At 38.9% G+C, this 23,255-nt stretch overlaps 2 protein-coding genes across 2 annotated transcripts in view; both read right to left on the bottom strand.

Annotated features, from left to right (window-relative positions):
* The window catches only part of LOC124254114 (Fanconi anemia group D2 protein-like), a 48,954-nt gene that overhangs the window by 25,288 nt on the left and 411 nt on the right, over positions 1-23,255 (bottom strand). The window contains 21 exon segments of the mRNA XM_046687991.1: positions 293-369; positions 770-935; positions 1,965-2,024; positions 2,499-2,548; positions 3,290-3,397; positions 4,321-4,452; positions 4,812-4,946; positions 5,703-5,876; positions 7,778-7,883; positions 8,336-8,424; positions 8,948-9,052; positions 9,772-9,859; positions 10,335-10,459; positions 12,182-12,269; positions 13,443-13,498; positions 14,425-14,485; positions 14,665-14,712; positions 16,798-16,850; positions 18,330-18,397; positions 19,110-19,226; positions 20,850-20,936. Coding sequence (XP_046543947.1) covers positions 293-369; positions 770-935; positions 1,965-2,024; positions 2,499-2,548; positions 3,290-3,397; positions 4,321-4,452; positions 4,812-4,946; positions 5,703-5,876; positions 7,778-7,883; positions 8,336-8,424; positions 8,948-9,052; positions 9,772-9,859; positions 10,335-10,459; positions 12,182-12,269; positions 13,443-13,498; positions 14,425-14,485; positions 14,665-14,712; positions 16,798-16,850; positions 18,330-18,397; positions 19,110-19,226; positions 20,850-20,886 — 1,943 coding nt within the window. The 5' untranslated portion in view covers positions 20,887-20,936.
* Positions 21,941-23,255, bottom strand: part of LOC124254108 — a 46,355-nt gene continuing 45,040 nt past the window's right edge. The window contains exons 2-4 of the mRNA XM_046687981.1: positions 22,725-22,915; positions 22,394-22,634; positions 21,941-22,281 (exon numbers count right to left, since the gene is read on the bottom strand). Of these exons, the coding sequence (XP_046543937.1) occupies positions 22,016-22,281; positions 22,394-22,634; positions 22,725-22,915 (698 nt within the window). The 3' untranslated portion in view covers positions 21,941-22,015. The remainder of the gene's footprint in view (positions 22,282-22,393; positions 22,635-22,724; positions 22,916-23,255) is intronic.

The raw sequence follows: 23,255 nt of genomic DNA, 5'->3' as shown, positions 1-23,255 counted from the left end.
TTTATTGTTGTTCAGTTGTTGCCACATGAAGATCTGAGTTAGAATTGATCTTCAGCAACCCATGCTTGTCGTAAGAGGCGACTATCACGTGGTCAGACATACTGACTTTGATGATGCATGTCATCTTATCCCAATTGTGTGGTTCGATGTTCATGATGTCAATCACTGGATTGTCTGGTTTTCTTTACAGACCACCACCACACATCTAGAATATTGCTGCAAGTGGCAATAAATAACAAACAAACAAAACTGACAGTTGTTACTGAGATTTATATACACATCCTGCACTTACTGTTGAATGAAGCTTTCTTCCACGTCCACCACAAAATCATCCTGGAAATCTGCTATCATGTTCTCAGAAATCCAGTTCTGAAATAGGAATGCCGCCACTCAGGTCTTTGACACACAAAGAAACAAAGAATAGGTGTGAATCACAGGATTTAAAGTTGGGAATGTGGGCCTATGGCTACAGCACATACCATCTATTGCCTCCATTTATACATATAAGCAGGATAAGAGCTACTGACATCTTATTCCTGGTTCATGAACTGAGATGCTTATATGTTCTTATTATGTTTAATTCATGTCACACTGACAGCAGAACATATTAAATTACAAATTTGTGGGACAAATGTGCAACTTGGTTCTGTGTGGTGCAACTTGGTTTTCATGTCTCATGTACGGGTGCAAGTCAAATAAAGTCAAATTGAGCCCTGCATGTTCTGATATAAGTCTGAACCCACTGATGTGACGATAACCTGTAACCTACCACAACTTTGGGGTCGACATTGCCTTTACTGATGACAGACGACAGTTCATCCAGAAACAAGCAGGTGGCCTCGGGGCTCCCGTTGCTACTGGTTCGAACCAGTTGCAGCAGGTGCAACACCTCCTTCAGCTTGTCATCACTGATGGTGCTCACAGACTGCTCGGAGCTGCAAGAGAAACAGACTGATAATGTTGTATGTTGGCTACCTCGACAAATTTAAACAAACAAACGAAACTGTATTGTATTAGAAAGACAACCAAATTTCATGTTGGGAATGTTGTATTATTCTTGAAGCTCAAAAAAGTCTAAACATTGCTGGTACATCAGGAGTGTTATATTATGTGATGATGATGATGATGAGTCAAAGAGACAATATGTCCTAGTACTAGTCACTAGTATTACTAATTCAAATTTCATTCTCAGCTCCCTGGGAGTATACCACAACAACTCCCCTATAAGGTTCTAGGGTTTCCATCACAATCTAATCCTGCCGTACTTCTGCCATTAATGTTGGATCATTAATGTTGGACTCTTCTAAACTACCATGATGATGGTAGAGAAACACAGAAGATGGGGATGAGTGAGTGAGTGAGTTTAGTTTTACGCCGCACTCAGCAATATTCCAACCATATGGCAGCGGTCTGTAAATAATCGAGTCTGGACCAGACAATCCAGTGATAAACATCAGGAGCATCAATATGCGCAACTGGGAACCGATGACATGTGTCAACCAAGTCAGCGAGTCTGACCACCCGATCCCGCTAGTTGCCTCTTACGACAAGCATGAAGATCTGTATTCTAACCCAGACCTTCACGGGTCAGATGTGGATGAAAATCTGTGGTTCAGAATGCATGAACTACACTTAACTTTCATATAGATTAGATGAAAGGGTAAGCACTAATTGACACTACAATCAGCACTATAACAATGGCTTATCGATAGATCTAGACAAACCAGTGGTTGATACCGTGAGCATCAATCCATGATGCCCACAGTACCCTTGCATGGCGGGTCTAAACTCCACTCTGTGTACACTTACGGGATGTATGATGATGTAGATCCTTTAAACCGTTTGTCACTATTCCTACCAATACTAGTACATGACAAACCAGTGGTTGATACCATGACCATCAATCCCTGCTGGCAACAACACCAGTCAACACAACCACCCAACCCCACTCTGTGTACACTTACGGGATGTCTGCAATACTCTTGACAACCATGATGGCGCCGATCACTCCCATGCGTTTATACCTGAAAAGAACATGACAAGAAAGTTAAATTAACACAGCAACCACAATCAACGTGACATCATGGCATGGAGCCGATTCTCAACACACAATTTGCCAGTACCTACAATTGTAGCCTAGGATTGAATCTCAGATTTGCTCTAATATCAGCGACACACCAATGCTCCTGGGTGTGATCAAAATCGAAAAGTCATACACCCACACAATGCTGACACTGTAAGATAGATTTTGTTTGTCGTGTATTGCTGTATATATTCCAGCTATATGACACCAGTCTGTAAATAATCGAGTCTGGGCCAAACAATCCAGTGATCGAAAGCATGAGCATCAATACACAATTGGGATATGATGACACGTGTCAACTAAGACAGCAAGTCTGACACTCCTCCAAGATAGGACTGAAACAGTGTTCTAACCTCCCAATCCATTTACAATATCAGCTACAAGAAACATCTGGGATTAGCCACGTTTCACTCACTTGAGGCTGCTGTTGTACAACTGTTTCCTGATGATGATATGAAGGTCATCCTGGAATTGTGGAAAGACTTATATTGACTTGGAATAATCAACACATGTAGGTACGTGTTTTGAATAACATTTTTCATTAGTAGGCACTTCATCACCAGTTCAGTATTTGTAGAGTTGAGAATATTCTGGACATATACTGAAGGACAATTTGTTAGCAATTCAGGATATATAGAGCTGATAATATTCAGGACATTAGCAATTCAGGATATATAGAGCTGATCATATTCAGGACATTAGCAATTCAGGATATATAGACTTGAGAATATTCAGGACATTATCACTTCAGGATATATAGACTTGAGAATATTCAGGACATATACAGAAGGGTACTTAAATTACATTTGTGACTTCATTTCATTGTCTGCTCGCTCCATTACTATTCAGGAATGGAGTGATGTGTACCAATTTTATATTAAAGACTTCATTTTATCATTTTGACACTTAAGTTTGTTAACAGAAATATTCCCAATACTTTGAATGTAATTTAAGTAGGGTAATATCCTCGTAACTCTCCGGGGCCTCTGCTCCATTATTTTTAAGGAATGGAGAGTTACTTGGACATTCCCCTCTACTTTATTATCAATTCAGGATATATAGACTTGAGATAGACTTGAGAATATTCAGGATATATACTGGGGGGTACTTCATTATCAATTAGGGATATGTTGATATGTCATGATATTCAGGATATGTATTGGTGGGATATCAAATCAGCATATGTAAAAGTTTGTAAATAATGACCTGTATAAGTCCACCATCATCTGGGTTGTGGAAAGCTAGACGGCTCAACATGGCATAAAGTTTACGGATCTGCGTCATTGAACGGTTGTCAAAGTAGTCAAGAAATCCCTGAAATTACACAAAGAATGGTTTAGGCATTTGTTTGAATGTAACATATATATTTCAACAGCAGGTGTATAAATTAACACATATTCAGATAGTACCAGGGTATATTTTCAGACATTTGTAGTTTCCTATAGTCCGTTTGGCTCAAAAGCGGACCGATGAATTGCAATCTAACTCGAAAACTAATAAACATAAAATACTCAATGAAACACTGATCATAATCAAAACGTCAGACCAACTCTGTGAGGTTTTTGCAGAATTTATGTCCTGAAAATAAAAAAGTTGTTTAACAAACTATCATTAAAATATTGACACAGTTCACTATTTGTTACAAGGGAGGAGTGCAGAGAAAGGGACAGCCAGGTGTGCGAGAAAGGATGGAGACGGCACAGCACAAGTTAATGAATCAATAACTTTGTCGGCACTTGTGCATGTGCTTCTCTAACACCTGGTTGTCCCTTTTCTCTGCACTCCTTCCTCTTAACAAATAGTGAACTGTGTCAATATTTTAATGATAGTTTTTTAAACAACCTTTTTAATTTTAGGACATAAATTCTGCAAACAAATCACAGAGTTGTTCTGATGTTTTGATTATGATCAGCGTTTCATTGAGTATTATATGTTTATTAGTTTTCGAGTTAGATTGCAGTTCATCGGTCCACTTTTTCACCAAACGCACTATAAAAGTTTATGTTAGATACTGTTTTCATTACTTGATATTTCAAAACTTATCTATCAAGTGAGAGCAAGATACATTTTGAAATTCACTGTTAACAGTTCAGTATTTACTGAGACTAATGGTAGTAATAATTCAGCCATAGGCTGTTCTCTGTAACCTGGCCATTAATGGAACAGCTAGCCCAGATGATTTCATTGGGAACAGTCCAGATTAAAGAGGTTTCACAGTTTCAAGCTGTCTCTTCTACCTTGACAAAGATGGCGAAGGGGGCCATGCTGGAGAGGTGGTGGTGTACCAAGTCAGAGAGAATGTCCAAAGAGCTGTCGATCTCACCCGCAAAACCACTCCCGATGTGTGTCACCAGGTTCCCGACAATCTCCTGCAGAGGAAACACACATAGTTAGATCCACATATGATCATCAATGTTTTTGAAAAATAAAAATATCAGTGGGTCTCTGTTTGATGAGTACTTACAGTTTGGAATGAGTTACCTCCCCTTGGACAACACATTGAAAAGTACTCCCCAGTACTGTTTTGCTTCAAACATCATATATACTTACACAAAAATTTATTTTCACAACATTTGTGAATAAATGCAGCTAAACCAGGAATTTTTAAAATCCCCTGAAGTTCAAATTGTGGTTACTTGCTTCTTCTGTTAAAGCGTGCAGATACAATGTGACATCAGCACCTCACCATAGACATGTGGCTATTGATAGCTTTGAAGGCTATGATTACCTGTTTACAGTAGCTGTCGAACACAGCGAAGGCATGTCGATACATAGCAGAGGCAAAGTAGCTGATCCCTGGCTCTGGGGATCTCAGTAACACCTCGGCTAGAGACAACACAGACGGGAAGTACCCACGGAGGATCTGGAGATGACAGTACGCATGTACACAGGAACAGGACATCTCATACTGGTTATCAGGAACGTGACCACTAGCAGTGTACCCCTAGCAACATGGGATAATGTATCCCATATGTTGAAGTTGTAATGGGATGAGGTGTTGTTTGAAAACACAAACCCTCCAGCAGTGAAAAGCCCGAAGGACAAAGATTCTTCCCTCACTCAAGGTATTACATTTAACCCGAAACCTAGGAGTGTTATTTTAACTTATTTACGAACAATCTAATGTTAGAAATGCCAGAAAGATCAAGAAATCAACATTATACATTGCCGTGAATTCAAAACTATACATTATACAACAAAAATACCGAAAAACATGTGCAGCATGCATACAACATTTGATGCATATTAAAAGGCTGTTTATTCAATTTATCAGTAAAGGCTAGGTTGTACAATCCAAATGGAAAACCTCTTGCCAGGTCATACAATTCAAATGTAACATTGACAGTTTATACCAAGGAATCAACATTGTCAATACTTTGGGGCCCATTCAACATAGGGGTTACATTCAGACATAAATCTAAAAACAAAATATGGAATAATGTAGGTTATTAGAATATTCCCATACACTGACAAAGAACTGCATGGCTGTCAAACGGCAGCACTGCCTGCCCCTGATTCAGTACAGAGTAACATCCACACAACAACTTCTGTGCTCAGTTACATCAAGGAAAACATCACGGGATGCAGGTCTCAGATGTTTAACGTTACCATAACCCACCTGAGCATGGTCAGTGAAAGCGGACTGCAGCAGAGGCTCAGTAAACGCTCCAGAACGGATCTTGTTCCTGAAGAGACTCTCCACTGGCTTCTTTCGGTTTGTTGAGTGTAGGATCAGCAGAACAAAGATGTCAATCACCTTGTGATCCGCTGGGTCCTTCAGGTTGTCAATCGCCTGAAATATACAACAAACAAGCCTGCAATCTCAAACTGGGTGTGGTTACTTCTACTACACAAAACAGCCAGCTAACTCTCAGTTACTGGAACCTACATATGTATCTACAGATATCTTATGGGTGTGCAGGGCTGCAACGATTCGATTCAATTCATCGAAAATCAAATCTGACACATTAGTTTCAATTTTTGATAACCACTATCACTATTTTGATTTGATATTTGAAGATCTATTTCAATTGTTTCCACACAGCGAGAACATAATGTTTAATCCAACTCTAGCAGTTTTGAGCGCTGAATAAGGCAAAGCATGAGTTGTTGCCGGGCTATTTATCCAATGTACATTGTCGTTAGTAGACATCGCCAAGTTCACAATGGATTTCACGCTAAAATGCCAACTCACTTAAACTCGGAGAGTTAAATGAAATCTGATGTTTTTACTTGTATGAAGAATCAAAATGATCAAGGGTCCAATATCGAAATTCAAATCAAATTGAGGTCTGGGTGAATTGTTGCAACCCTATGGGTGCGACATATGCATTCTTAGCCAGAACATGACTAGATGCAAATCTGAAGCAACCTGAGACAGCATGTTAAACTGGATAACTTTGAAGTATCTACTCACTGGTTTGAAGAAGATCTAAAAGATCAAGGAAGTAAAATCATATTGAAAAAAGAAAGAAAGAAAATTAAAAAATACCAAATGAAAATATTACAAGAGCATGAACTCAACATTCTTAATGGTAACAAAACATATCTGAAACACTCAGTCACAAATTTCTCCCTGGCAATTCCATTGCTGAGTACATCAAATTATTACAGATAATGTTAACTATCAGGTCTGGGCCAGGTACACCGATGGTTTGCAGCATCAGCCGTGATCCACATCATCCCGGGACAATGCCACACATTCATCCACCTCACACACTGCAAGCACCATATTCTCATTAGTCGGCTCTCATTACAATCACAGAACACCTCTACCAGGGATCTACCTCACACACTGCAAGCACCATATTCTCATTAGTCGGCTCTCATTACAATCACAGAACACCTCTACCAGGGATCTACCTCACACACTGCAAGCACCATATTCTCATTAGTCGGCTCTCATTACAATCACAGAACACCTCTACCAGGGATCTACCTCACACACTGCAAGCACCATATTCTCATTAGTCGGCTCTCATTACAATCACAGGACACCTCTACCAGGGATCTACCTCACACACTGCAAGCACCATATTCTCATTAGTCGGCACTCATTACTATCACAGGACACCTCCACCAGGGATCTACCTCAGATACAGAACTATGTGGCAAATTGGGAAAATGATTAAGATATAGTTCATTATTGGATTAAATTTTCGTATTTTGCTAAACCAGGAATAGGGAATATTTTAATGCAAATTAGGAGTTTGTACTGCCATTTGCTGCGGACTTGGGTCTGAATATCCCCTTCTGAGCAGGTCAAGATGACTTCCCACACACTGACCGAGAACCCTAGCGCATCACTAGTATTATATACTTGTGAGATGCAACCACCACATCACTGGTAGATCAGCCCTTGCGACTAACATTGCAGTGGTCACCAACACAGAGACAGAATCCTCACAGGTCCCTAGTATCACATGCTTATTGTAAGAGTCAATGAAAATGGGGACAGTTGTCTTGTCATCTGTCAGAAAGTTTTTCACTGTATACCAACATCGAAGATCACCATTAGCTCATGCTGACTAAATACACAATCCACATGCTTACCGAGCTTATCTTAATCATCCAACTACAGACTACCAAGGAAACAGGGAGATATGCTCACCATATTTACCACAGGTTTGTATCTCACTGTACCTCCAAACATTCCCTGAAATATGCAACACAACATGTCATATACGGCATTACCTTTATCCAGGCTTCAGACACGGTTTTCTGGAAGCGAATCCCAGACTTGATGGCATCCAATGTCAGCGCTTCGTTCCCCTTCTCTACGCTGTCATCAGAGGCTGTCCTACAACACAGCACAACAGGAAGGGTCAGCTGTGTCTTACAAGTGATTACAGACACCATAACACATCCGTCCCTTCTCCACCAATCCTCATTCAACATGTGTATTTCATGTGATCAACACCTTGGACAATAAACCACCACAGCTACTCTCTTAAATAACTTATGGCATAGAAATTCTCCTTGTCATGAGTAACCAATGCTCACCATTCACATTACTTGCCTCTGATGTAAGAGTTATCTCCCCTTTCCCAGGTGTTGGCATTGCTTGTTTGTCATTAATTTTAATCAGTTTTTATGAAAACTAGTAAGCATCATTGTCAAAATGTACGTAGGACTCAAGCAAGTACTACTTGAAAATGATCCTTTTCATCATGATTAAGTTGTTTCAGTCTTGGATGAAGACATACCTGGTACATATTTGGGTCTTAGCTCGATAAAGAGGACATATCTCACCGTTTCTTTGTCTTGTCTTTTTTAATGGATTTGCCTTGGGCAGCAGGTAAGGGTTTAAAATCAATGCTTGCTCGAATTTCCGTAACAATCTGTTGAAAGATTGAAAAATGGATGTGAATTCACTTTGCAATATATCCAAACCTTGTGAAACTAGATATGAATATTCATAATCAATATATTAAGTAAGCCCTGAATAATTTGGTGTGTGCCTGCTCACAAATAAACATGTCTGTTAAACCTAGTGAATCCAACAGCATGATTATCTTCACATAACTGAACACAGCTGCTGCGTCTTCCAAATCCTATGGTGTGACTGCCTGCATACAACTGAACACTTGTTTTACATCTAGTGAATCCTACAGCATGACTATCTCCACATCACTGAACACAGCTGCTGCCTCTTCCAAATCCTATGGTGTGACTGTCCATACAACTGAACACTTGTTTTACATCTAGTGAATCCAACAGCATGATTATCTTCACATAACTGAACACAGCTGCTGCGTCTTCCAAATCCTATGGTGTGACTGCCTGCATACAACTGAACACTTGTTTTACATCTAGTGAATCCTACAGCATGACTATCTCCACACAGCCAAACATGTCTGCTACCTCTAATGAATCCTGCGGTGTGACTGTCTGGAGCAGAAACTTGACCACCACTGGCAGATCATCCATCTCGACAGAGGACAAGGTCTGCAGGACAGACCCTCGCACCTACAAAAACAAACACCATACTGAGAACAGGTATGAGTGAGTGAGTGAGTTTAGTTTTAAGCCACACTCAGCAATATTCTAGCTATATGGTGGCAGTTTGTAAATAATCGAGTCTGGACCAGACAATCCAGTGATCAACAGCATGGGCATCGATCTGCGCAATTGGGAACCGATGATATGTGTCAACCAAGTCAGTGAGCCCGATTACCCAATCCTTAGTCGTCTCTTACAACAAGCATGGGTTACTGATGATCAATATTCTAGCCCGGACCTTCACGGGTCGAGAACAGGTATGAAGTTATTTTTTACATATAATTTAAACAGATTCAAAATTTAAATACATTTTATAAAAGAGTTTGTGTGTTCCTTGAGTCATGATTCAATCACAGATCAAGTTTATTATTATCGAGTATATTGATTTAAATATTTCATGTAATACTTGAAGGGAATGAAATGAAATCTTTTAATTCTGTCAGTAAAATGTTCCAGCTATACCACAGGAGTCTGTAATTACTGGGGTCTCACTCTGACAAACCAGTGACTGACAGCATGAGCAACCATCCACTCCATCAGGATACAGTGACACACAGTCAGTCACAGAGCCTGATCATCAGTTCGTCGCTCTTCCCAGGACAGATACTGGGTATCTTTTCTTCCCTGTATCTCAAAGAGAGTTTAATTTTTGGTAAATTTCGTCATTTTATAATTGGAAGCCATACCTCAGCTAGAAGTTCTGGTTTTAAGGCCAGGTTGGATAAGGCATCAAGAATTGGAACTGTCATCCGGTTGCCTTGTAGAAGAATATCACTGAAAGTATCAACATTTAACCATGAAGATATCATAATCTTACATCTCAACAATCTCACTTATCCTTAAATATTGTCCCCATTAGCAACATTTTGAATGTTTGATACAAACACAGAATCTAAACATTTTGAGTTTAAATATTTACAGTCGACAGTAACTGGTCTGAACCCTAGTCCCCATATAATTCTGATAAAACAATGCAAACAGACAAATTAGGGCAAATTGACTATTTACGTATTCAGTATTCTCTGATATGTGCTGAAGCGATGTTTCCATTCAGGTGTAAATATACTTGTCCACAGGTAAGGAAGCACTTGAAATAAGCCAAATAACACTACATTTGATATTTTGGACAGATTGGGTCAACTTTTCTGGTACAAGGCTTATTTAACACGTAAATTACTGTCAATTGTGAATGGACAGAAGTACTTAAGGAGTGGGAATCTTCACTAAATGTCCAGGGTAGAACTCCTACCTGAGAGCTTTAGCCACATCGCCATGTTCAGTGTCTTCCACCACCTCAGGCAGACACAGGATTATCTCCCTTTGTACATCAGGCGAGCTGATGTCTATCATTTCTAACATCTTAGTAGTCAGCTCCTGAAAATGAAAAGAATTGAAGATCAATTTTAAACAAAGAGTGAAATAATCAGTATCATATATATCAAGATAAAAATATCATTGTATACATTATTTTACATTTTAATAGAAGAAATAGGAAATATTCACAAAACACTGTTATAATTTCAATCTGTTCTCTTCAGTTGGATTCTGAAGCATTGGTAACTGAACTAAAGATTTATCTAAGATTATTAGATATTATCAGATTATTCCCCTTTGTAGGCAAAACTGGGAATATATTGTGATATTGTTACAACTGAATATTCTTAATCTTCCGGGTTGGGTGTTTATATCCTGATAATTCGGAAATTCTTTATTCATTTCTCTAAACAACTGTTAGAAGATCAGCACGGTAGTAGGAGCATTGTTAAATAATCTTCCATTAGTTTGTAACACAAAGAGACACTAGATTCAGATCAAAACAGACAGCATAAGATAGAATCAAGCAACATCAAAGTTTATAGTGTCTGTTACTTACAGAGACAATGTCTCAATGTCACACGTCACCAACTATGTGTAGATCGGGACTGGAGTTAAAGTACTGTCAGAAATAGAAAAAAAACTGTTTTTTCACATTTAAATCCACAATTTATGTAGTTAATATGTGAAAGTGTGAAATATCTGTTAAACTAAGTTCGGCCTAACTACAGTCTCAGTGGTAGGGAGATAGGAAACGTAGAAAAATGACTTTACTGAGGAGAGATTAGTGCAGAAATGTGCATTTAGGGTTTTTTTCTAAGACCAAGTCGACTTATTTGGAACAGACCTCGGCTTTATGCAAATTAGTGTGTGATGATATTGTATTACACAGGACACTTTTTAAATGTCCACCTTGAAATTAGACTTAGCTTCATTAGAAATGATAGCTGCCGTACAAAATAATATTTTGACTTGTGAAACTGTTAAAGATGTAGCTACCATGGAGTCTCACTGCCACTATAAAACAGACACGGGGAGTCTCAAAAAGCAAAACCAGGTCGGGTGTCGCAGACGATTTGAGGCTGGGGATAAAGATATCAGCTAAGACCTTTAGGGGAATTAAACTGGGGCATATAACAATTTACATAAATATCCTGTCATGTCGATCTTCACCATGGAGACATTTAATACGATGGCTGATTTAAGCCTTTCTATGGGTATCATACTGTTTTACAAATCTCAACATAAACTCTATGTAAAAAAGACACGTTAGATGTTCATCAATATTTGAGACATATTCAACACACAAGAAAACACATAGTATATCTTTGAGATGACCCCTTATGCCTGTAGGCAGCACGTGCATTTCATGCTCGGTGTGTCGACGGTCCGTCATCATACCTGGCCAAGCGACCTAATTGTCATCTATAGTCTGATCTATTGTTTTAAGCAGCTATTCGTATCTTTTCTAAGTTTTGCCCGATTTTACAAGTAACCATGCTTTTCTGGATATCCTATTATGCTTCACACTAAACGCCCAGTGGGTTATTTTGACATATGCTATTTGCAATTGTGTAAATTTTAGGGATACAGAGTAACAGCCAAAAAACAAGTTTTTTTTCTATTTCTGACAGTACTTAAGTTGTACACATTTCCACTGAAATATACAGCATGAGGCAGTGACAAACAACATGTTATTTATAGCTGTCAGTTTGTTATAAGCATGTTTGTATATACATAGCTTACTGTACTTACACAAGTTATAGAAGAACCAAGCCCTACCTTACAGTTGACGATTCTGTCCAGCCACCGGAACTGACTGAGGAGGACCCGCGGGATGAATATCTTCTCTCCATTCTCAAACAAAAAACTGTAATAGGACAGAGTGAATAAAATAAAGGAGCATACAACTTTGTGCATAAAACTTCTTGCTTATTGTATAGAGCAACATTTTGATGTATTCTTACACCGTTATAAAACATAGTTCCATGCAATACACAAGGCGCTGTTGTCATTAGTTACAGGTATCTGCCTCCTTACTCACTCAATAACTTCCGGAATGCCAAACAATCAATCACCGTCATTAGAAGTGGAACTTTTGGAAGCCAAGAATTGGAAGGATCTTGAATAATTATCTTCTCAATACAGAAACACTAGATTTTTGGACAAAATGATCTAACACTGGGATCATTCAATTACACATACCGCTCTCAAGCACTTGAGTACGTTTAATAAACATGACATGTTATAGTTTGGATTACACTTTCTCAGTTACAAATGTTTTATTTGATTAACAGTTGGAATACTTTGGTGGGAGAAAGCTGTATAATGACAGTTCCTATCAGCACCGACTCAACAGTTGAAACAAATCAAAGATTTTGGCTTTTGAAAATATGTAGGCAGTATTCAAATAAACTATTAAAATACTCGTTCCTGATTTCCAGTTTTTGATGATTCCTCATCAAACCATGAAGAGATTTTCAAGGGTGTACGCACAGTAAAATACATACATGTATATTCTCATTGTAAATGTATTAAGACTTTTTCAAAACCTGACAACTGAAAACACCATTCTTGCCAAAGTCCACAGAGTTTGGTAAAAACTGTGCTACACAGTGACTGGACACTAGGGATGTCACGATACATAAGTTTCATGAATCGATACGTATCACGATACCCATGTCACGATTGGAAACGTATCACAATAACTATTTTCATGGCATTATTGTGTAAATTTAGTTACATTTTGAACATTAATATTTCATATTTTATAATTGTCCATGAAAAGATCAACATTTTTGATTCTCAGAATAAGTTCTAATTTCCCATCTCTGTGCATGAAAAATAATCATTTATAACTCTCATAACATCAAAAAAACATGATACAATAGCAAAATGTAAACGATGCATAAACATATTTAAACCGATACTTTCAAAACTAAATATCGATACAGTTTTGAATGTATTGATAATTGTATCATCTTAGAAAAAGTATCGATGTATCGATGTATCGTGGCATCCCTACTGGACACAACATGCTCACTCCTCATCCCCCATGAACAGCGGAAGCTTCTCCAGCAGCAGCTTCATCACCTTCGACTGCAACATCAACATCAGATCTTACACTCAGCACTGCTACTAAAAGTGCTGTTCATTAGGGCTATTCTGTTTTATTTGATTTAGATTTGCATTAGAATTCCATTTGCCTGGTCTCCATTACACAAAGCAATCTTATTTGTAAGTATATGTTAAAGTATGGGAGATACGATCCCTTTAGCGCTGAGATCATTTTGTGAACAGGACCCAGTTTAGCATATATATATTGCTGTCATCAGCATTCCACTAAAAACATATCAGGGATAGAAATACTTTTTTTTCTAAGTGTGCCTTAGGGCACCAGGCAAATATTTTAGGTGTGCCTTTCAGAAATCAAGTGTGCCCACATGTTTTTAGAATAAATGACTGTAGCAAGGATGATGATCTTTTGAAATTTATTGTCAGAAAACAACAAATGTAACCAGTTTTCTGTTATCACTGATATGTCTTCTGTTTAAGCTGGCTTTCTTATGTTTCATTTGTTATGCTTTCACAACACCTTTAATAGCTTGCGCCTCCGTGGTGTAGTGGTTAGAGCGTCCGCCCGGAGAGCGGAAGGTCGCCGGTTCGACATATACACGCATGCACGTCGTCATATGAGCGAAATATTCTCAAGCACGACGTTAAACCCAATTTCACCTCACCTCACCTTTAATAGCTAAGAATTGTGTTTTTGCTTGTTTGTCATTTGCATAAGTGTTTTGTTTGGTTATTTAATGACTAAAGGTCTGTTATGTCCCTGAAAAATTAGGTGTGCCATAAGGGCACCGAGAACATTTTTTATCCGTGCCATTTTGATATTTACTGTGCCATGGCACACTAATATATGGGGCATTTCGAACCCTGCATATGAAGAGGTGCTCCCATAGAAGTGTCATAATCTGATGATGAAATATCTGTTAATGTGTGAAATTATCAAGCATACCAACCTGCAAAATATCAATTCCTAAAAGAATTTTAACCATGCTGTCTTGTACAGGATATCTCGCACTGAAAGTACAAAAAGCATTATCACAGAAATCATGTATTATCTTGTGAAACCTTTTCCTCACTATACAATGACTTCAATAAATGTCATCAATGAAAACATATTCTGCAGTGGAACAGGGAAGTATCAATACCACTGTTTACAATTTGTGAAACCTTGATAAGTATCTACACCGACCCACCTGTCACACTCCTTCGCTGTGTGTGTCGCCATGACACTCTTGCTCAATCTGAAAGCAAACAGTCAGTTGATAGTAGATCACATTCATCATGAGCGGTGTCTGTTTTTGTTTGTTTTTTAACACCGTACTCAACAATATTCCAGCTACATGATCTATAAATAATCGAGTCTGGCTAAGACAGTCCCGTGGTTGACATCATGACCACCAACCTCTACAAATACGATGACATGTATCAACCACGTCAGCGAGCATGACCACCTGATCCCGTATATCGCATCTTATGACAAGCATGGGTTGCTGAAGACCAATCCTAGCCTTCTGGAGCAGTCTTCACAGGCCCATCAGTGGTGCAGAAGAAAGAAACTGGACTCTCACATTCTCTTCCCACAGAGGTTACTTGTCATATCTACCCATGAAGGTCCGGGTTAGAATGAACCTTCAGTAACCCATGCTTGTCGTAAGAGGCGACTATCAGGATCAGGTGGGTCAGGCTTGCTGACTTGGTTGACACATGTCATCGGTTCCCAACTGCTAGATCGACGCTCATGCTGTTGATCACTTGATTGTCTGGTCCAGACTCAATTATTTACAGACCGCCGCCATATAGCTGGAATATTGCTGAGTGCGACGTAAAACTAAACTCACTCACTCACTCACTTGTCATATCTTCATACGAACCTCTGTTCTAATATGGCCCCTTTATGGTGCGAGTGTTCAGCATACGTGATTGGTTGCAATCAGATTTAGTTTAGTCAGCGACGCCGTTGTTTCAAAAGTGATCATTAGCAAGGCCTCAATAATTTCTGTATGCTTCGAGAAAGCTAGTCATGTAATGGCAGATCAATGGCGTCTCCATCGCCCTCGTTGACAACGGACACGATAGCCATTAAATGATATTTGTGGCCCCATATTTGCTTGCATTAGCTGGATCTAAGTCGATGTAACACGTGTTCTGAATTGATAGAAAGAAGGGAGATAACTTGTGTTGCAATTTTTTGCCGCTAGGGGATTGTGGCCATATTAGAACAGAGGTTCGTAGGAAGATATGACAAGTAACCTCTGTGGAAAGAGAATGTTTCAACATGTAGAAGTGAGTAGGATGAGTTTAATATTGCTTTGATCAGAAGTGACATCAAGACATGGAAGCTCGATGTAGGAGGAAAGTCCAAGGTGATGCAGGTCCCAGACATGTACCATTTTGGTGAAACCCACAAGCACGGGAATGGTGCTAACAAACCCGGAAAAATAATCAAGGTGAACCAGGATTTGAACACAGTCACAAGTTCCTGGCATGACCAAGGGACACAACTCTGTATATGAAATAGCAGTGCTTTAGATGACCGAGCCACACATACCCCAAAGTCTAAACATGACTATTCCACATATCTTGATACGGTAGTTTGTCTTATATCTCCATGGCAACAGTTTATTGGCAATTCATAGATTCACTTGTAACATTAGCCTTTCAGTGGTAACAATTCTGAACAAGTTCATCATGTATGTAAACTGGATTTTTCTTATATAAAGTTTTGTAGACCAATCGTATTTCACTACTTGTACGTAATTTACTGCCTGTAACATGATTCGCTGTTTGGATCACTAATTACTAGTTATTGCAACATCTGTATAAAGTATATGTATAACTCCAATGTATATGGGACGGAGGCCTTTTGTACAATAATAATCTCTGACTTTGACTTGGTAACAATTTTGTTCAAGTTCATGATGTATGTAAACTGGATTTTTCTAAGGTTTCAAGTGTTCAATTTACACACAAGTCATATTCATATCTGGCAATTATCTAAGTTAACAGAGGCAGTAACATATACCTGGTAGTTTTAAGGTGAAAAATGTGTCACAAATCTATCCAGGCATTTGTTATAGCCCATCAACTTCAGGTGTGTTTTTAAAAAAGACGTGAAACATATAACAGTAAACTAAGAAAGCCCTGATGATAATCAGACAAAATAAAATCATACACAGAGATACCTTTAAAGGCAGTCCCTACTTACGGTCTGTACTACATGTGAGACAAACTACAGAGTTTTCTATAAGACAATTACAAGGATCAAATTACGATTGCATTTACAAAGCATTTGAACAATAATCAGCGTGAACATATCTGATACTGACCTTTGGGGCTCTTCAGTGTAAGTCTCGAATCCTTCCAAGAAGTCCTCCACAACCTGAAAATAGTGAAACAGGAGTGGGTTTTCAGCTGAGGGAGAATATTTCCAAACATTTCATACATCGGATTTTGTTTGTAAGCAGTCAATGTAATGATTGCTGGCCTGATTGAATTCGTAACTACTAAGAAATGCATTATGTACAGTACAACCAGAAATTATTGAGAATTGAAAGATTGTAATTTTTTTTATTTTCTCACTCATTACTCACGTATTAATTTAATGTGAATATTAGCAGAACATAACTCAAGATTCAAAGACAGGTGAACAGTTAGTATTTTGTCAAGACACCATGGGCAGCAATGCAGGCTTCAATGCGGCGGGGCATACTACTGATCAAAGAAGTTAGAAAGTCATGGTCCATGCTGTCCCAATATCGGACCACCTCTTCTTTCATTTCAGCAATATTTGTCAGATTTTTCTTATTGACACTTTCCTTCATAAGTCCCCAAACATTTTCTATTGGATTTAGGTCAGGGCTATAGCTTGGCCAATCTAATAATGTCATATTTTGGGTCCGAAACCAGGCCTGTGAATGCTTTGAACGATGTTTTGGGTCGTTGTCCTGCTGGAAAATCCAAAAATGTCCATAGAACACATGAGCAGATGGAAGTAAATGTCCCTCGGGAATATCTGTGTACCGCTCACTGTTCATATTCCCTTCAAATACAGTTAGTTGCCCCTAACACAGATATGCCACCCCACACGTTAAATTTCGGACTGTACTTTGGGCGCTCATACAAAGGTTTTTCAGTTTGTTTGGTCCAGAATTTCAGTGTATTAGGAAACAGCCACACAGAACTTTCATCTGAGAAAATCACTTTGTCCCAGTTAAAATTTCTATGCTGTAAGCACCACTTCAACCTTCGCTCCTTTTGTTCAGGTTTCATGATCGGTGATGGAATTCCTCGACTTTTCTGCCAACCCATTGCACGCAGCTCAGTTCTAATTGTCTCCTTACAGACAGCCACAGTTCCTCTATCAATCATATCCAGCCTTAAGTTTTCTAAACTCCTTCGTTTGTTTTTAGAAACAAGAATACCAAGCCGCCTCCTGTCACCGACAGCCATTTTTCTGGGCCTACCTGCGCCTACCTGGTGCTCAATGCCATATCCATTTGCAATATTTTTCAAAACACGATAAACAGTGGACAAAGGGATGCCTGTTCTACTTGAAATCACTTTAGCTGATCTGATGTCCTTGTTATAATACTCTAAACTCAACTTCCTCTTCTCTAAATCATCCATACTGAGGATCACTAAAAATGTCGTCTGCTAGCAAGTAAACAAAGGGGGATAACTCTTCACAAACTAATGAAAAAGGATTAACGGAGATGTCTCTCTTGAATGAAACCAAGCACTTGATAGCTGGTCAAGGTTGTTTATACTAGAAATCCAATTAAACATATTCCTAAAATTCTCAATAATTTCTGGACATACTATATACTCTTCAGAGTGTTACAGAATTACTCCAACCTACCGATGGGTAGTCATTGTGCCTCTTGATGCTCAGCAACAAATCTCTCTGGAAAACAGCCTGGTCCACGGCTGGAACAAAACAAGAAATATCATAGTCCCTATGATAACATGTCTGTTGGGGTACCATACATTTCACCAACACATCCGAACAATATTTTATCACTGAAGGATACGTCCGATATGCAGGTTTTGCTCCCTCGAGAAATGCAAACAAAGTTATTTCACCAAGTCTTCTATACATTCGTTTCAAAATCTTGAACTGAATTGTTTTTCAAGTTCAAATAAAGTTCAAATACTATTTATTATATATTAATGTAGATAAGCAAAATTCTGAGAACAAAAAAAGCAGTCTGTAGAAGGAGATCGGCTTATCTACAGGTTACACTTTTATCAAACTTATCAGGGGGTATAACAACATTATATCGCTTCGCGTAAACGAACAAGAGAAGACGACTTTGTCAGTAAAGACGTCAATTTTTCATGCCTAAATGCAGCTAAATATCCATTTAACCTGTTAATTCAACAGGGGTGACAATGTTTTGTGAGTTGATTTTTTTTAAATGGGAAGTTGGGATTGGAGGACTAACAGATTTATGAGCAGATTGTAATATCACAAAAGTGGCCCTTGACATAATCAATCCACTAAATTGTACAGATCTTTTGAAAACTCTCCATCCCTGATAAGAGCAAGGGAATGTTTTCAATCAGCTGTTACCAATCTACAAGCACATAATGGGGCACCAAGCATATGTAACATACTACAGTCTGAATGAGGACTCACTAAGTTCGTTGTTGGAATGGCCATCTTTCAGAATAAATCCAGCATTCACTATCAGTTCTGTGAACACAGATTTCTCTGTGTAGACATCTGTTGATTTCTTCTTCTTGCTCGACTGAACTGAAAAATCAAATGAATGATTTATAACTTGATGACATAGTGAGCACTATCAGGTATCTGAGTGAGTGAGTAAGTTTAGTTTTACGCCACACTCAGCAACATTCCAGCTATATGGCTGCAGTCTGTAAATAATCAAGTCTGGGCCAGACAATCCAGTGATCAACAGCATGAGAATCGATCTGCGCAATTGGGAACCTATGACATGTGTCAACCAAGTCAGCGAGCCTGACCACCCGATCCTGTTAGTCGCCTCTTACGACAACCATTGTCACCTTTTGTGGCGAGCATGGGTTGCTGAAGACCTCTTCTACCCCGGATCTTCACGTGTCGATCAGGTATCTGAATGAATCATAGCACTGTATCATGATCATAGTGCAAAAGTAAACTAATTCAGGGGGTTGTATTGGAACTCGCAGTAATATTCCAGCTATATGCTGGTGGTCTGTATTTGAATCTGGACCAAACAATCCAGTGATCAACAGCAGTAGTCACTGGTATGTCAATGTGTGTATGGAAGTAAATTATTGTACAAACTCAACTTTATGAAGGTAACTAACGGGTGGTCAGACTCAGTGGGCTGGGCTGATGCTTATCATCAAATCCCATTCGAGTAGGCTGATGCTCATGATGTCCATCACTGGATTGTCTGGTCCAGGCTCAACTATTTACAGACCACCATCACATAGTTGGAATACTGCTGGTTGTGGTGGTAAACACAAATATACCAATGTATAAACTACAAAAAAACTAGAGAAATAAAGGTCCATTCGTTAATTTATTGTCGTGGAAAGTAATGTTCCAGCTATAAGAAGGCATCGACCAATGACTGATATTATGAGCAATGTTGAGTACAATGACCACCAAATACATGTCATCTACTCTCTAGACAAGTATAGGTAGCTGTGGACAATCCTAACTAAGCCCATAGTATGTAGGTGAGGTGAGGTGAGGTGAAATTTGGTTTAACATTGTGCTTGAGAATATTTCGCTCAAATGACGACGTGCATGCGTGTGTATGTGTATGTGCGGCTGCTTGTACTAGCCCAGACTTAAGCTGGTTTTATAGTGCTAGCCCACTGAGATACCATGCCGCAGTGAAGCATGAATACCCCACTCAGACACATTATACTGACTCCGAGCCGACCAGTCCTTGTTGTACTCATTAATGCCGAGCGCCAGGCAGGGACCAACAAGTACCATATTTTAACGTCTTTTGGTATGAGGATCGAACTCGCAACCTTCCGGGCGGACGCTCTAACCACTACACCACAGAGGTGGTCCCATACTATGTAGATGCATATTCATTACATCCATTGGAACTATACAAAGGGAAACAAATAAGGGAAAACATGAAAATACAAGTATTTGTTTATACTTTTCCATGTATATTCACAACCTGTTGGCACTGTGGGTGAAAATCTGAGAATAAATACAGAACACTGCTATGAAGTGGTGTTCCATTATTTGTTTCTCTGAGTTGCTGTAAGGGTTAGTAGGGGATAGAAACATGATATAAAACACTTTATAAATTAACTAAACAAATACTAGTCAAGATGTTTTCCATTCATTAAAACAAGAAGATGACTACTACATTACCGATGGTCAGAAAGCTACAGATTTTACCTGAGGGATCACTGTTTTTCCTTTTTCCTTTCTGCATATTGCTTGTTCATTAAAGTGCACACAACTCAAGATGGATGAGAGTTGAACCTACAAAATTAGAATAAATGAGTGAGTGAGTGAGTGTGTGTGTTGGGTTTTATGCCACTTTTAGCAGTATTCCATCAATATCACAGCAGGAAACACCAGAAATGGGCTTCACAATACAAAATGTGGGGAATCGAACCAGGGCCTTTAGCATGACAAGCAAACGCTGTAACTGCCCCCAGAACATGGTAATTTCATGATTGCCTGTAATTTACATATTGTATGAGAATTGGGTGAATGAGGTTAACTGAAATTAAAAATATTATACGTATTCAATTTAGACAAATTATACATACAGCTATGTCTTATTTCACAACCAGTTTGCTCAAATGCTACAATTGAATTGACAAATGTCAAACAGCTTTGAAATTATCTCCCTTGGATACAAGAAACAATCATTTTATTTGTACAAACATGATGAATGTAGAATACAAAAGATGCTTTAGGTTATTTTAGATTTCTAAACATACTATTTATTGTGCATGGTTACTGTATCTTTAATTTTTATCATGACGAGTTGTTCCAGCTTAATATATAGATAACACATATAGATCCTCACGTTTAAACATAATGATTGTAAAGGGGTGCGTTATCATAACGACCATAAAAGGTGTTTGATCGGAATAGAGTATCTATACCTTCTGATGGTAAAGGGTTGCTTGGACGGAAAGGGGATCCATGGGCTGAGGGTGGAGTTCAAATAACATTCCCAAACCCCTTCTGAACTAACCCAACGATTATCCTAGTCTGTCATAACTGTAACCCATGTAAGTCAAGAATATTGGCAAGCCTAGATCACCACAGTTTCTAGAAGAAACTCTTTGGGCTCCTTATTAGTATGTTTTGCGAACATAATTCATGAACTGACTGGGTGCAGGCTAAAACGGAACCGCGTCAAAACGGTACCAAAAACCAATTGGCGAAAACGGAATCACTCTGGCGAAAACGGAACCAATTTTCTCTGGCGAAAACGGAACCACATTATTAAAAAAACACCAAAACACTACTAGTTTTTTTGGTTTTTATTTAACACGATCAGTTTATCTCATCAATAACAGTTCATCACGTTCTGCATCACGTTTTCATTGGATGACTGGTCCGTGGATCATGGCACACCTGGAGAGCAGCTGGCTGAGTGTCAGGTCTGTTCGTTTGTACATTCTCCAGACGGCAAAGATCTCTTCCTGACGTGCTGTTGCAGCTTTCCTTAGGTAAGACCTGAGTCTCCCCTCCAAGATTAGGCGTGTCTGGATCTGCAGGAGGGCAGCTTCTCGGTGTAGCTCTGGTATAAGTCTATAAATACCCAGAGCTTGCTCCCCAACCTTGCCATTCATCCGTCGGTGCCATCCTGAAATAATATGGGATACTGTATAAATAAAACTATACAATTCAAGTTTTTATTACAAAATCTTATTTTAATATATAATACTATAATACTACTATTACTAATAATAATATACCTTCGACGTGGTTGTTGGTGCGGATGGTCACGCGGTAAGCACTCCACGTAGATGGCTCGAAAACTTGATGCTCCATCCACTGACGCCTGAAATATATGATCAGCTGATTCAGTGGTCCATGTCTCTCCACCCGGTCCGCAATCTTGGCAAACATCCTCGGAATGTGTTCCGAAGGCAAAAACGGCAGGGCCATGAGTTTCCTAACAAACTTGTGTACGGCATCATCCTTCTGGTAGGCAATCTGGAAAAATAAGGGAAAACAATTTAGGGAAAATATGTATAAATACATAATAAATAAAAAGTGATAAGTATAAATAAAAACACAATTTACCTGCAGACCAAATTCCTGGCATTTTCTCCAGACCGCTTGGGTTAGGTGGAAAAGGCATCCACGAAGACGGACGGCAGGTAGAACCTTCGCAAGAGCTTTCCACGTTGCTAGCTCAAAATCCAAGATGACAGTCTTCACCTCAGGTTCCCTTGGTAATATGGCCAGCAAACGACGAAACACCTTCACGTAATCTTATGTACGTCGACGATAGACGTGAATGGAAGAGTCAACCATGTCAACAGCAAGTATCCATTTTAAATCATTATCGTTGAGCACTTAGTTAACGTAAAGTTTTATTTATACATTTAATTTAGAGCTAAAATTTTATGGTTCCGTTTTCGCCAAGTCAAGGTTCCGTTTTCGCTAAGTCAAGGTTCCGTTGTCGCCAAGTCAAAGTTCCGTCTTCGCCAATTTGGTTCCGTTTTGGTTAGTACCGTTTTGGCGTGGTGCCGTTTTAGCTATAACCCAACTGACTTTATTCTTTTAAAATATGTCCATTTTTTCAGACTGGACAAGATGTTAGTCAAAAAG

Source organism: Haliotis rubra, unplaced genomic scaffold (assembly GCF_003918875.1).
Source record: "Haliotis rubra isolate DU_JTF1 unplaced genomic scaffold, ASM391887v1 Scf564, whole genome shotgun sequence".
Taxonomy (NCBI): Eukaryota; Metazoa; Mollusca; class Gastropoda; order Lepetellida; family Haliotidae; genus Haliotis; species Haliotis rubra.
The sequence above is the reverse complement of the archived record's forward strand: the minus strand, read 5'-3'. Positions and strand labels throughout refer to the sequence as shown.